The following is a 13,164-nucleotide window of genomic DNA, read 5'->3' as shown; positions in this document are numbered from 1 at the left end:
TTTTTTTTTTTTTTTTAATTTTTAACCAGGGAATGTAAATATCTCAAACACTATTTTAAAGATTTTTAAAACAAGTAAAAACAGCTTTTCAAGTCTCATCTAGTTATGGAAAAGTTCTGAAGAGCTGCAGCCCTTCCTTATTTGCATACAAGTACAGGTCACCCTGGCACAGGAGGTGGGGGGAGTCCCACGTGAGGTGACTCTTTCCCACATGGAAAAACCATGACATCATCAAAGCTGAGTGGATGTGAAGCAGGAAGTAAAGAAATCGACGTTCACGGTGTTACGAAAAGCTCAGAAGACGGCCTCTGCCAGCAGGCTCTGCTGATCTTGCTCCAGAAGTACTGGCAAATTCCCTTCCTTTGAAACTCCACAAAATACTTGAGCTCTGCCTAGAAAAAACTCCTTAATCCACCTGAAGACATTCTTTGTTCCTGCCACAACTCTCAAGAGGAGTCCTGCGTTTCCCTGCCCTGAACAAGGCCGTCCTGGTTAATAGGAGCTCTTTAATTGCCACCCAGCACGCTCCACCTGACACCCTATACGCTCCATTCAGGGGGTCCCAAATCCTCCACAATCACAGACTTCACTCCCCCAAACCTTTCTTCACTAAAGGAATGCGTGAGTTTCCTTTTGAACTTCACAGGGGCATCTAGAAGCAGATAAAATGCATGTCAAGATTCAGCACTTTGGCTTTACATTGTGCCTACTGATGTTCAAGGGTCGCACTGCATGTCAGTGAGCCACTCTGTTTCCACGTTATCTCGTAGGTACCACCTCTTTAGGCCTTGACCGCGGCACACATTGAAGGGGTACGCTGGCTAAAAACCCAAACAAACAAAAACCCCCCCAAGGTACTCTCCTAACGTAATTCCAAACGTGCACCACTCTGTGAATAGGCCCAGCTCCACATTAGAAGTTAAGGCATCACCCACGAATATATGAAGAATTAGCCTTGAACAAAAGTCGCACCTAGCCTCGCAAGAACTGACAGCCATTACGCTGCATCTTTCAACCATCGAGTACCAAGCTTCTCTCAGTCAAAATAGACTCTAAGCATGCTCCATCTCTTAGATCATAAACCTCTTCTAAAAGATGCACTGTCACAGTGAAAGTATCTATTTAATTATCACTAAATAGAGGGCCGAATCAGAGAAGAAACTGGCAAGAACCTCAGCAACCCCGTGGGGTTTCATATCACCTTTATCTGGCAGGAAGTAAGCAAGGTAACGAGACGAGAGAGGGAGAAGGAGGAAGAGAGAAAAAAGAAGAGAGAGAGACTTACCTCTACTCCCTCCCTTCCCCTTCCCCCCCCCCCAAAAAAAAGAAGCCCTATATCATCCACGTAGAGAGAGTGAACTAGGAAGTAAGACTTAGTACATAGGCAGCCACTTGAGCACGAACGTTCCTATTTTTGCCTTGACATTTTGGCCACGGGGGGCCCTGTGGCCAAACTATGGCTGATTGAATTTAGGTAGCAGTATACACATCATTATACAACAGGCAGAACACTTTGTTCAACTGAAACTACATGGGGAATTTCAAACAAGTAGAAAGCACAGTAATTACTCAGCCTGACTCCAAATCTGGGAGGGAAAAAAAAAAAAAAAAAAAAAAAGATTTTTGCTCAGTTTGGGATACTTGGCATCAGCAGGCAGCCAGAACCACTACCAAGAGAGGACATCTCCTGCTCACTGGTATTACATGAGGTTTTTCTTTAACATGGACTCCAAGAGAAGGATGTGAAGGCTGAGTCACTAGCCACAAAAAGGAAAATGACTTTAAACATCCAGATTCAATTATGCATCATACTGTTCTTTCATCTTAAAGCAACTAGTGATTCGTTATAAAATACAAGTGTGCTCATGCTGGGAATATTTCAAAGAGAGTGTTCAGAGCCTCTTCCCATCAGAATCTTAGATGTCAAGCTCAACTGAAGCTCAGTGAAGGCAAAGTAACCCAGATACCATCTTTTAAAAGAAACACGCGGGCTTATAACCCAGTGATATTGAGAAGAACTCATGGATATAGCAGAAGACCAGAAGTGCTTTTGATGAAATGGAGAAACATTATGTCGAAAAACAGTATTTAATTATATCCATGCATATAATGCAGATGAGATCAAAACAAATATATGCAGAGCATCCCAATGCTTTTTGGCATTACATCCTGTAGCTAATAGATTCAAGAACAAGACACACCTGCACAAGGCTTGCCTTGTGCACGAGAATGCCAAGAGGGAAATTTATTGTCAGTGTCTTCTTGCAATTGTAATACATATGTAACACATAACCAGAAAAGGGGTTGAGAATCAGGTTTTTCTCTTCAGATCGGAAGCCACAGAGATGACAGCAGGAAGTGGGATGGGCTAAAACTGCAGACATCCTCTGACCTTGGATGAGGAAGTCTGATTTCAGAAGACAAAGAGGAAGCTGGTGAATGGATGGTCAGAGGGAGGCAATGGGTCTCTTAACAGTTTCAAGGCATCTACAGCTGCCTTTTAGATGATGTAAGATGTATTTGCAGAGGCCAGTGAGGATGAGTTAAAAAGCAATCAAAAGGAGAGGTAAATGCCTGAAGGGAGAGCTCTACCCTTCTAGAGATTTATTACACTGTGTGTGTGTGGGGGGGGGAGAATTAGAGGAATTACATTTACTAATCTCTYTATATACGGTATCAGTAAAGATTAGGTGAACATTGTGAACACAGCTAGGAACAATAAACTAATAAAATTGTTTGTATCTGTAACAGCAAAAGACAGTCAAATCAACATGATATGCGTTACCTGAATACATATGCTTGCACATTCACAATCAGCTGAGCCCAGGCTGTGTGTTTAAAAAACCATCTCCACTATTAGAACTGTTTATTTCATCATCAGGCAATCATCATCAAACAGACTCCTCACCTTCCTCCTTTAACAGTGTTCTACTGACTAAACCCACATAAATATGGAGTAATTCTCCTAACATCAACAGAATCACTTCAGACTTAAAAGCAGTACTTAAGAGCTATAAATCTACACCCTGAAATATTTACCATATTTTCTTCCCAGTTTTTGTCTTCTTCAGCTCAGTTACATTTACCTCAAAAAAAAAACTACTTACAGATATACTATATCACAAACTATGAACAGCAGCTTGTCTAAATTCCCTTCTAAGGAAATAACTGAAGCTTACATTTTTTACAGTTCTCTTCGTTCTTACCTTACCTCAAAGGACATTGGTAGACTTACAACTGGATGCGATGACACGTCTTATATTTTAAATACTCCTAACATCCTTCTGAATAGCACTCAGAATGAGATCTTATATGAAGCCTGAATTTTTCTCACTGTCTCCACAAATAGATCCTTCTCTGGTATGCCTGCTCTAGAGCTGCACAATATACAGGTCTTGGTCATATGCTGTTTTCTGTCTAATGATTTCCTCTTTATCACGGCATTACTAGTCCTAGCTATCATGTCTATGAGGATTACAGTCAACTCTATGCATCTTTCAATACATCAAGGGCAGGATTTTCACAGGCAAATACCATGTTTGGATAGCTAGCTTGGGAAACCTTGAAACCTTGTTTTAACACGCATGCTGAGCAAGCAACACCAGCTTTTTCACCATTTGAAAAAGCTGTTAAGATCATCTCTGCAAAATAAAACCTATTTCACAATGAAGAAAACTTAAGAAGTCTACTAGAAACTTTTAATACAATAACCACAATTGTGGATTTTATGGGCTTCAGCAGAATCCATTTTTTACACAAAAAACAAAACAAGAACAACCCAAGCAAACACAAGCCAAGGAAACAGTGACAACCTAATAGTACATTTCTAGATCTCACAACCACAATCTTCTAAAAGATGTGACATTCATTCAGTAAAAATTTTTGTTTAACAGAGTCTCCATAAAGCCCAAACACAATTCCTATGGAAGATGTGAACTGAGAACTTCCCTAAATGTCTCACCCCCATGAAAGCACTAATTTTAATACTGTCACTACCCATTYTGTTACTTATCGTTTTTACCTACTCAATGTGGGAAAGTCAAGCTCAAGAGCAAGACATGCTACTGAACAAGACTAGAAAAGTAAAGTAGCTGGAGAAAGGAAAGGGAGATAGATAACGGAGGAACAAAAAAAGCAAAGAAAATGGGCTAGAAAAAGAATGGGACAAAAGATGAAGTGAAGTACTGAAAAGAACAGATATACTTCAAAGAAAAAAGTTGCCCTCTCTCTGAGGTGGAYTAGTAAAATTCAGCAGAGATGGCATACTAATTGTCCTCTTAATCTCTGGTCAGAATTTCAGACCACAAGATCAGCATATCACTTGCATAATTAATCTAGTTCCCAAGCAACACCATTACTTACGACAGGACTCGCCGTTCTGGCCCAAACTCTGCTTCGTAGTAACCGTCTCTGCAGTCTTTGCCAACTAGATCATGAGGGTGGGGCTTGTAGGGTTCATTCTTTGTTACCAATGTAGTCCTTATCTTGACTTTTCCAAAATAGTTCAGAATCTACAAAAATGTAGAGATTTTCTAGATTTTAGAKATTAGATTGAGTAAATTCCCCACATTTAACAGAAAACAGTTTGTTTTAAAATATTCCATGGATGAAACACCACAATCATTTTACAACAATGAAAACTGCCTTATTGCTTTGTAAAAGAAAAGCTAGTACCGTAAGTTTTGCTCATTCCATTTCAGTTAAGTTCATTTTACACTGAAAAATACAAGCATCTGGCAAAACATTTGAAAAGTGAAAGTTTTCAAAAAACATTCATCATTGTGAAATACTAAACCAACAAAATTAACCAGTTTCTTTGGCACCATTGCCAGATGATTTGCAAAGAAAAATTTCACTCATCACTGTGAAACAAACCAGTATTTGACATTCAACTCATTGAATTAATTTACACTACTACACTGTGAGAATGGGAAGGAAGCCTTAAAGTCTCTAGGGATTTTTTTTTTCTTTCTTGTTTTGAGACTAGAGATCCATTACTTCACTACATCATCAGGGCTCTTGAGGTGAATTCAATTCATTTTTGTGAAAAAGGCCAGAGATAATACTTAGGCTACAGAAGCTCAGACCTGACAGTAAAATACTTCGTAACGCTCTAAGACGAAACATGACAGGCCATACTTCATTATCTTATCTTGCCTTATAAGGAAAGATGTAAAATTCTACCCAGGTGACCACACAGAAATGCTTACTGAAGGACGTAACTAGGTTCAAAGATCTTAGGCAAAAARCTCTAAAGAGTCTCAGGGATAACTACCTGTAGACTAAGTAGGATAACAGTGACCGTCTGATATTAGCTCCTATGAAGTCTATTTTCTTAATTCTCAGATGAATAATCAGGAAGAGCGGCATTAAATTCTCAGCCTCCTATTAGGGCCTTCACAGCTGTCATGAGCTTAACTCCACACACACACACACACACACACACACCTCAAGTACATACAAGTCTTTCCTCATGCTGACAAGCTACCAGTGAAGTCAGCATGCGTTATGTGGGTGAATCTAAAAACAGAGTTTGGTCTAAATTGGTTGAAGCATAACAACTTGAAAGCAAATATAAGGTGCTGAGGCACACATTCATGCACAGATGGGCATTTCTCCTCTATTTCCCCTACCCTATAACTAACTGTTCCTCTCCTTCAGACCTTTCTTTCCTCCTCCTAAGACTCTAAGGATTCACCAGAATGTTTTCAATCAATACCTCCATCTTTGACTTAACCGGTACATTTCTAGCTTCCACCATCTGTTAGCTTCTGCAGTCTATAATTTGGCTCCTTTCTTAACCTTCATATAGCCCACTGTTTCTTTTCATCCTTAAAATAAAACTCTCCCATTTCTCTTTTGGCTTCTTCAAATATTACATCATTTCTCCCTCATTTCACTCTCGGTCCGTTGAACTTGAAGCTTGGTCTACCTGCTTTGATTCTCCAGTTCCTCCTTGATGTTCATCTCAACTGTATCACAAAATTTAATCTCCTCCTGGCTTCTCTGTTCCCATCCTCACTGATGTTTCCATCTCTGGAGGGGACTCCCCTAGCAGCTCATCAGCACTAAAGCCTCCTACAGTCTTCCGGGAGGCAGGAATTCACCCAGAAATCACCTTCTATCAGAGACAAACAGCTTTGCCATCAATGGTCACCTGTAGTAAAGAACGAACTATGCCAGGATTTGTCAGTCACCCATCAAATCCCATCTTCTCTTCAGGTTGTAGCTGAGCTTCACGTGCAGTACAGTCCAGGCTAAGAGGGATCACATGCTCATACTGCCCATCGAATCTGTGCCCTGATAAGGACCTACTGCTTCAGGCTGAGGGTCTGTGAAAGCATTTACTCTTTCCAGACACCTACATAGTTTCTTCTTCAATTGGTAGAACATTGGAAAAACAATTAAGCAAGATTTCCTTGGTTTCCTGTATTCCTTAACCAGCTCTGGCACTACGCTAGTAAAGGGGTCACTTTCTTATTTGCTTGTTCCTTTAGCAATTCTGGCTTCAGAGTTAGACCAGCTTCCACAGCAGCCTGGTTGCTCTGCGTAGTAAACGCTCGCTCTGCTTCTCAGTACACCATTGTCAATACCATCGTTTTCAAACTCTACCTCTTCTCAAGGTGAAGATTGAGGCTTTTATGCCTCAGCTTAGACTATCCTGCATCTTTCAGACTTCACCTTCTCTGCATCTCTTTCTCTGCTACAATTCCAAAGACTCCATCTTTAGCTCCATTCTTTTCATACTTGCACACACTGCAGATACATAGATGCATAGCTTCCATTCCTGGGGACCATAATGTACTTCAAGATTGCAAATACTGACAATTTCCATTTACACTTGACATTTATGTTCTAATCTCAACTCTCAAAGATTTTCTCCAGATTTTAAGAGATAAAGGAAAAACTATCACCTTAAAACTTACAATAGCAAACCAGAAATTCTTCTATCTTACCCTACTCATCTAGGATTTCTCAGACRTATTCCTTTGTCCTGCATATGAAAGTTAACTGCCAGTCTTGCTACTGTTTCCTTTGCAACATCTCCAAAACACTTCCATTCCATCTCCACACCTTTGTYTCTGCTTTGATCATAGCTGTCAGGACTAGCCTGAATCTCTTCATTCTGGATTTCCCAACCTATCCATAATGCAGGTGCTTTGACCACATAATTCCTCTTTCTCAGCTCCCTTTTAAATTCTGTATCCCCTTCTGACTTCACAGACTTCATATACTTCATGGTAGTTTCTTTTGCAGAACCTAACCACTGAATCACTGGCTGCAAGTCACTTTCTTACTTTATTTCCTCCTGTAGAGTGTGTTCTTTTATGCTGCACCAGCAGTTAATCTGGCCTTTTCAAATTCTGTACACAGACAACCTCCTTCAGAGCCTTCCCAAAATTCACATTACAGCCCAAATAGTTAAAGTAAACCCAGATCGCATAATTAAAAAACTAGAGCAAGTATACACATAGAAAATGCTAGTAACAAATGATTCTTCAACACTAAATAACAGTACTCTGAGCTTCTCTGTACTGGTGCTTTGTTACCTACCTATATATTTCCTGTTCTGGTACTTGGAATAAAATCTTTAATGACCAGCAGCAAAGAACTCACTTTCCAATCTGTTTCAACTGCATTTGGATGCCAAAGAAAGACTAGTAGAGTGTGAAATGAGGAACATTCTCTTTATTTACTGCACCAAGTCAAACACATAGCTACAGTACAATGTTAATGCGAGCAATGGTGATTCTGGATAAAAGTACTGTTACCTGTATAGAAGGGAACGTCTTATTGTTGTCTGTACTGTGTTCTCCTGGAATGCTGCCTGCCGATCTTCCCTCACATTTGTATCTGAAACGCATTCCCCTTTGCCTGGGTTGTTCAAATATTTCAATGTAGGGTTCAGGGCCACCTTTTAAAAAACAAAACACTTTCAGTACTAGTAGTAGAGACTAAAAAGCAGCAAAAGCTGCATACAAGCTATACGGATAGCTGCTACACGAGAATTAGAAATTCTAGAGTCATTTCTTGATATTACCTTTCTTTCACTTTTCAGGCAATCTTCTTTCAGTGTGTATACACACAATCAAAGGTGAGGGGTAAGGAGGGGACAGCAGACTTAAAATTGTGAAGTCTCTATCTATCAATGCCATGTACATGATTAGCAGAGGACTCTGCCCTCCCCCCATTTCCCCTGGAAGTTAAACTCTCTAATAGCTTACAGAAGCTATGTCTGATGAAAGAGGATTTTATACGATGGAAGAAAAAGATCATTATTTCAAGGGAAAAGCTGACGTTTTTAATTATACTATACTTTTAGGAATAGTTGTCCTCTCAAAGTACAGACATTGTCAGTACTGTGTTCTTTGAATATCCTCTGAAAGTGAAGATGTTTCCTCAGAATTGATTTATTTAGTTCCCATTATAGTGAAGCAGAAACTATGCAAATTACAAAAAAAAACAAAAACAAAAACTAACTACTGGTTTGAATACCATCACTGAGGGCTCAGAAAATACATGACTACTGGTACTGAATTCTACAGTTTGACGTGCCCACTTCCCACAAGGTCTGCTCTAGTTGCAGGATCTCCCTATACATAGCAAAAATCTTAGTAAAGGCTAAGGGGCAGTTGTCAAAAGAGGTTTTTCAGGGAACGTGACAGACAAGAATGAGAGACATCAGAACTGTTTTTAATGAAAGGTTTAAAAAGACAACTTAGCCTAAGTATCAGTACTTTTAAAGTAATTTTTACTRACAGCCAATAATAACCTATTTAATATATCTGAAAACACCAAACAGGACAGTCAGTCAAACAGTGACAACAGTGGGATGGCATGTGAAAAACAAACAACAGAGGGAAAGTAAATACTGTAGAAGTTGAATCATCATGGTGTTACATGATCAGAAGAACATAGCTTATGGAAATGCCTACTGTGCTCTCTGTCATCTTCGTATAATAGCATCCTACTCGAGCAGGGTTAGTGAACACGACAAACAAACATGACAGGCAACATCCTGTGGTACAGCTCTGAAAATAGCGCTTAGACATCAACATAATACGGAAAATAGTTAAGAGTATTGAAAACGTTAAACGGGTAAAAGCTCCCCTACTTCCTTCTGCCTGCCAACACCTCTGTAGGATATGAGTCTTGTCAAGAGGTGGATTCCAATCTTAACTCCATAATAAAAACTTTTCTTTTGCTGCACTTACAGAGACTTAGGTAGGTATATCTGACAACGCAAAGCTTGAACTTTGACTGGGATTTCTTGGTTGCAAAAGACTTTTAATGCTGCAGCAGTTCAGAACCCAAAGCAAGAAAATACTGTAAACTAAATTATGAAATAATTAAGAGAACGAAAAGAAAGAACCATGCCTCTGAGGTGTCACCTTGGTCTTACCGGTATGCATGTTTTACTTGAAGACATTTACAGACAGCTATGGCATAGGAGCATGTGAAAGGAGCTCTGATGCTGGAACTGTCTCCAACACTACCTGCCTTTTCAAAGTCTGTCAACTGAATGCCTTTTAAAGGGCAAACTGCATTTCAACTTCAGGCTGTATTTGGTGGCAAAATTTGAGAACTACAGTTTCACATTGCTTCCTAAAAATTTATCAAAATGGCAATAATGAAATTGATCATCTTCTACCCAGCAGATTTAAATTCAGTTTCTGAAAATAGACCATGAGCTGTCACATTAAATACACATCAGCCACTACTCTAGCTCCAGTTACTTACAAGGATAGGCAATTTTCCAGGTGCTTCTCAGATCTTTTAGATAAGTTTTCATATTTTGTCTTTCTGAAAAATGAGCAATGCCAGCAAAGGGTGGGGAGGGATRGACAATAATAACAAAAGAAAAAGTCTAGAACTGATGCAAAGCTGACTGCACAGAGGAATCAGATGCCTCAACTACGCACAAAATCAAACCCACACACCAGTATATGGCCATGCAACTTTCACACTTAAAACTTACTTATGCTAGCATGTATCAGGACAGTTCAGCAGACAATAAAAGGAGTGACTATTGAGCATTTGTTAGCCTCCCATTTCTATCGTGTAAGTGAGCGAAAAAAGAATCTTGTTTTTTCATTCCTAGATAATGCAGTGYATCAAATACAGACATGTATCTATATATTAAGTTAAAAATCTATTTTAGATGTTATAGTGACAGAACTCGAGTAAAGTGCCTACTAATAATCTTTCTTTGGAGACAAATGCATGTTTTCATAGCTGCTGAACAGACCCGCAATACACCCACACACATTACATATTGGTCAAACTAGCTAGAGCCTTGCTATGTGAAATCACCATAGTGYACAAGCATTTCAAATCTTTAACTCTGTTTTAACCCAAATTTCCCTTCATGCTCGAGTAATACCTGCTTAAGAGATTTTTTTTTTCTCACCCATTAAGAGCACTTGCCTATTTCAGAACTCTGGGCTCAACACTCATTAGGGGACTGTGGTTGAAACAAATGTCATTGAAGGCAAACCCACTGCTTAAGAGCAGGTGTGTTTGTGGGAAAGTTGAGCTTGGTGATGCGGCAGCCTCCACCGATTAAATACTAAACTTCATTTTATCCTGGTTCTCACTCTCCCTGTTTAAGAACCATGTTATCATCTCCACCACAATTATCAGTGTCATCATGGCTTGTGTAGAGGGGAAACACATAGAAGTGCTTCTGTGAACTAAAGGTGTTATCAGCACTCTGCAGCGAAGTGGAGGTCTGTTCAGTGTTCCCTATTTCTGTAAATAAGCGACTCACTCGTGAAATGTCATGGCTTAACTATTTCGTAATCTACACACACACAGAAGCCTGCTAGCTCCCACAAAGTTGCTAAAGATCTGTCCTTTTTAGATCTTATTTTGTTTGTCAAAGAAATATGAACTATGTCCAAAGCGGAGACTCTTTCACTAATCCTGTAAGAGAAACATAAGGCTGCTTGTATTACCTATTTACCCACATCTACTCAGATAAGCATTTGAAATGGAAGCAAACAAAAATCTAGCTAACCCCTCACTTAGACAGCACTTTAGAGTTTCACCTACGTTTGTGATTGTAACCACTTATACACATACCAGCAATAGAAATACTATGCTACATATTACAAACTGCCTGTTGGTTTCTAAATTGCAAAATTGTTGCCCTTCAATGCTCCAATAAATAATTTTAAAGGAAATGTAAGAGACCAAGCATCCCTGTTACACAAGCAAGGAAAAAAGGTAAAAAACAGTAGCAGCAGGGAGAACTCAGCCAGGTTACCCTCAATGAAGAGCAAAAGGCTGCTATATTGTGATCTGTAGGAGCAATGCAAAAAGCAACAAGAGGACAGACAACTCCCCCCAAAAAATCAAACCAGCGTTTCCATCAGACTTCCCCAAGATGAGAGTCTGGGACAGTTTAAAGTCTAACATGGTCTAAGCCATTAGAATTAAAACTAAAGGATATAAATAAAGGCTTCCCACTTATCTCCTACTCCCCCGTTCAGAAGCAACTTCTTTGTACATATCTGCTGAAGAGTTATCAAAGACTAAGTCTTTTTACCCTGTAATGTGTGTTGCAGGCTAGAGAAGGGGACTAGGCAAAGTATTCACCTTAAAATGAGGGGCTGTGTTTATAAAGTGAAATTCCTGAGGAAGTGGAAGAAACTTAGCCGGACCTTTGGGATGAGGATATTCAGAGGTGCAGTGAGATGGGAGGAAAACAAAATGCCACCAAGCAGAAGGGCAACTGGACAGTGGAATCATACTTTCTCCTGTTGCTTTGCTCAAATGAAACAGGCTCTGGAGGCATCACAGAATTTGCAGTTTTCTCACACGGAGAACATTTCTTGAACATATTCTTCAGCAATATTTGAGCCTGAAAGCAAAGTAGGTGTGGGCTACAAGAGCAATTGGAATATGACCTTTGTGGAAGATGTGAATACACCACCCCAAAACATATGGTTTAAGTGCAGTGAAATACAGATGGGAAAAACGCTGCCCTTCAACTCCAGCATTACTGTTCTGCGCAGAACTCCACTGACTCTGTACCCTCCATAGCAAAAGCCATTTCCAAAAAGTTAGAGCAGGTAATATAAACCCTTACAACCTCCTGCAGCAGCTCAGGCTAAAAACACCACGGTAGAAGGTCTGCTGTAGAACATTCTGCCTCAATCTAAGATAACCCAGAGTGTGARTACATACATATTTCAGAAAGCAGCAATCTCCCTAGGACTCCATAAACTGCGCAGTCTAACAGAGACAAAACTTCTCATGAACTTCCTCTTCGTTGTTGTGTGACATTACAGAATAGCAACCACCAAAAAAAAAAAAAAAAAAAAAAAAAAAAAAAAAAAAAAGCACTAAAAAAACTAGCGAGTATAGCTAGTACCAGGAAGTTAAGAACTTCCCCTCCCGAAAAATTCCTTATCTGGTTCCTAATTACACTGAGAATGTACTAGAGGTAAGAAAAGAGTACTCTTTCCTGCTTCAGTTAAGCAATAATAATAATAGCAACAACAACAATTAAAAGACATCTTCCACACAAACCCACTAACTTTATTTCTCTGCTGATAGTTCATATGCATATATATGTATCAAAAGTACAAAGCTTACACTTTGGTAACAGATTGCAGAACACACGCGTCTAACTTGGAAGTGGGAGAGCATCTTTCCCCGGAAGCGTCACTGTAATTAACGCCATCAAGTCCGATGGATTTTTTTTTAAAACCCAAAGAAAATGCCAGAAAGCTACTTTTTTAAAAGACTGTTTAATTTAGGCCAAATGATGCAATTACTCAACACGCAGTCCCCTCTGCACATTATTTTGCATTTGCACCATTTCTGTTCTGCGTTCCTACGCGAACAGGATCCAGCTGAGCACCGCGGAGTCTTTGGCCTACAGACGCATCCGTCCGTCCCAGACCCGCGACCCGCGCGCTTGCTTAACGCCTAAGCGTTTCAAGGAGGCCTCTGAAGATTTACGGCCCTGTAAGGCCCGCTGCAGCCGATCCGCACGTCCCGAGCCGCTCATCGCTCGCCTTTCCGCACGGCCGCCGGACGAGGGCTCAGCGCCAAGGGCAGGCGCTGGGCTGAGCGGAAGAGCTCCGCCGCGCCGCCGCCCAGCTGGGCCTGCCCGCAGCCCTAGCCGGGAGGCAGGCAGGCAGGCAGGCAGGC

General features: G+C 40.3%; 1 protein-coding gene across 1 annotated transcript in view; it reads right to left on the bottom strand.

Annotated features, from left to right (window-relative positions):
- REL (REL proto-oncogene, NF-kB subunit) overlaps window positions 1-13,164 on the bottom strand; it is a 37,529-nt gene that overhangs the window by 22,276 nt on the left and 2,089 nt on the right. The window contains exons 2-3 of the mRNA XM_085299141.1: window positions 7,773-7,915; window positions 4,363-4,511 (exon numbers count right to left, since the gene is read on the bottom strand). Of these exons, the coding sequence (XP_085155267.1) occupies window positions 4,363-4,511; window positions 7,773-7,865 (242 nt within the window). The 5' untranslated portion in view covers window positions 7,866-7,915. The remainder of the gene's footprint in view (window positions 1-4,362; window positions 4,512-7,772; window positions 7,916-13,164) is intronic.

Source organism: Rhea americana, unplaced genomic scaffold (genome assembly GCF_003343005.1).
Source record: "Rhea americana isolate MKP2758 unplaced genomic scaffold, rheAme1 scaffold_146, whole genome shotgun sequence".
Classification (NCBI taxonomy): Eukaryota; Metazoa; Chordata; class Aves; order Rheiformes; family Rheidae; genus Rhea; species Rhea americana.
This window is presented reverse-complemented; position numbering and strand designations above follow the sequence as displayed.